The sequence below is a fragment of the Saprolegnia parasitica genome (assembly GCF_000151545.1).
Source record: "Saprolegnia parasitica CBS 223.65 unplaced genomic scaffold supercont2.1135, whole genome shotgun sequence".
NCBI lineage: Eukaryota > Oomycota > Saprolegniomycetes > Saprolegniales > Saprolegniaceae > Saprolegnia > Saprolegnia parasitica.
In genome coordinates, this window is record NW_012157529.1 from 1 (window position 1) to 2,397 (window position 2,397).

General features: G+C 59.5%; 2 protein-coding genes across 2 annotated transcripts; both read right to left on the bottom strand.

Moving 5' to 3' along the window:
- Nucleotides 1-114: 114 nt before the first annotated feature.
- On the bottom strand, nucleotides 115-423 carry SPRG_18341 (hypothetical protein; the record flags this gene model as incomplete). The annotated part of the gene is made up of 1 exon (XM_012357780.1): nucleotides 115-423. A coding segment is annotated over one exon (309 nt), but the record flags the coding sequence as incomplete, so codon positions are not given.
- A 324-nt stretch (nucleotides 424-747) lies between these two features.
- Nucleotides 748-2,378, bottom strand: SPRG_18342 (hypothetical protein; the record flags this gene model as incomplete). The annotated part of the gene is made up of 2 exons (XM_012357781.1): nucleotides 748-1,548; nucleotides 1,899-2,378. Coding segments are annotated over 2 exons (1,281 nt in total), but the record flags the coding sequence as incomplete, so codon positions are not given.
- Between the last annotated feature and the right edge of the window lie 19 nt (nucleotides 2,379-2,397).

Below are 2,397 nucleotides of genomic sequence, written 5' to 3' on the forward strand. Positions count from 1 at the left end.
TTCTTTGGCGCGTCGTCCTCGGCCTCGGCAGCCTTTTTGGCCAGGCGGGCTTTGCGCTGCGCCACCGTCGACTCGGAGGCCATCGTGCACTCGCTCACGCATCTCCGCATCCACCTTCTCGGCCTGGTAGAAATAGTGCAAACCGCCGGCGTACGTTGGATTGTCGGCGCCGTCCATTGGCTCGGTGAGCGCCATGAAGTCAGCGTATGCGCTGCGGGTCGTGCCCATGCGCGTGATGAGGGTGGCCTCGGTCACGGTTCCCCGGGCGCGCAAAATGCGGATCTTAAGGCGAATGACGTGGCACGTCCACTTAGCTCGGAGCATGGCCTTGTACTCCTCGTCGTTTGGGTCATCCCGCTTCCCACGCAGGTACTCGAGCGTCGGGCGCTGGCGCGGAACCACCTCTGTCGTCTCGCTTGCCATGGCGATTGCAAGGCGATCGGTTGGATCGGCCGGTTCGCAAACAGATGCGATTGTTGGGATTGGCGCTGTTTTGAGCGAGGAAAAGTCGACGCTGTCTGTGATTGGCTATAAATAGTCCTCTTGCATTTAATTGGCTAAAATACCACCGCGCTAAGGCATGGCGATCTGACAAGCAGCCCCGCCATGATGGCAGTGAACAGGACGCATGGCCATCGATGGCGGTCGCTGGTGGGGCATGTAGCAGGCAACGAAGATAATGTACAATATGTGGGAATGCTTTCGATGCGGCACATCCGCGCCATCCACGACGTTCATTGAATCGAGTTACGGGCAATAGACCCAGCCATACTTGCTGTCGCGCTCGAGCGAGTACCCTTGGGGCATCGTCTTTTCCATCTTAAGTCGCTTGTTCGTTTTAGGCTTGTTCTCGAGGAGGCGGAGCTTCTCAAAGAAGAAGTACGCGGTCTTGTACACGATGCTGCCGCTGCCTTCCCGCTTCCCGTGCATCGCCAAGTACTTGCGCAGCGAGGCGACCGAGAAGCCCAAATGCGCCGAGAGCGCCACCTGCGTGCACTCCTTGGCGAGGATAAACTGCTGCAGGTGGTCGCGCACCACGTCGCAGTCGTCATATACATGGAGCTTCTCGGGGAGCTCGACGGCTTCGATCTGAGCGAGACGGTCCGCGCCCGAGAGCTTGGTCGTCTTAGCCTTCTTGGCCGAGGCCAACGGCGCCTCGTCTTCACTGTCATCGTTCGATGCAGCCTTCTTGCGCTTCGGTGCGGCCGCCTTGGCGGCGGCCTTGGCCTTCTTCTCCTTCTTCTCGCGCTGGTAAAAGAAGTGCAGAGAGCCCGAGTAGGTCGAGTTGTCGCACCCGCCGTAAGGGCCCTTGAGCTTCATGAAGCGCTGGTACGAGTTGCTGTTGGCGCCGATGTCTTTGAGGAACGCGGTCTGCGTCATGACCTTGGTCGCGAGGAACTTTTGAATCTTGGACCGGATTGCATTGCACGACCACTTCTCGCGCAGCATCAAATCGTACTTCTCGTCATCTGGGTCGTCCGACTCTTCGCTGGCGCTCAACACGGGCGCGGGCCCCGCCGGCACCTGGTCGGCGGCTTCGCTTGTCGTCTTCGTCGTCGTCGTGGTTGTCATCTGCCCTGGTATGCACTTTGACCTTGTCGCTCTGTGTACCGGTATGCGGATGGCATCCGGTTGTTGAGGTTGGCGCCGGCGGGAAAGGTCAGCAGCCGCCAGTCAAAGACCACGCGCCCTTCCAAGCAGTGACGAGCCCGTGGCAGCTACCATGGTCGTCCTTGCACTGTCCGGTGTGTTCGTGTTGCGCAGCAATCCAAAATGTTTCGTGCCAGCACTCTCTTCATGTGCAAGCGCAGCAAGAAGGGTGTTGAAAGTGTCTTACATGAAGTATGTGTTAGTCGGCTGCTACGTGCTGTCTAGCACGGATGCTAATAGGGCAGCACGGGCACTTCCTCGCCAGGAAGGAGGTAGTAGTGTGTCGGGTCCTTCCTCAAGGGATAGCCCTCGGGCAGCGTTTTCTCGATCTTGAGTCGCTTGGCCGACTTGGGCAAACCGTCCAGGAGCCGCCGCTTCTCAAAGAACCGGTACGCGGCACCATACACGGCGCTACCGCTGCCCTCGCGCCGCCCCTTCTTCATGAGAAAGTTCCGCAGCGGCGTGATCGAGAAGCCGAGGTGCTTGGCAAGATTCACTTGGCTGGCCTCCTTCGCGAGGAAGAACTGCTGCAAGTGGTCCCGCACAACGTCGCAGTCGTCGTACACGGGCGCGTCTTCGTCGAGCTCGACCGCGTCAATTTCCGCCAGGCGATCAGAACCACTGGCACTCTTCTTGGCACGCGGCGCTTCGTCGGTCGTCGTATCCGCCTTGCGCTTGGCGCCTGCTTTCTTGGCGTCGGCCTTCTCCTTCTTTTCCCTCTTCGCGAGCTCGTCAAAGAACGGAAGC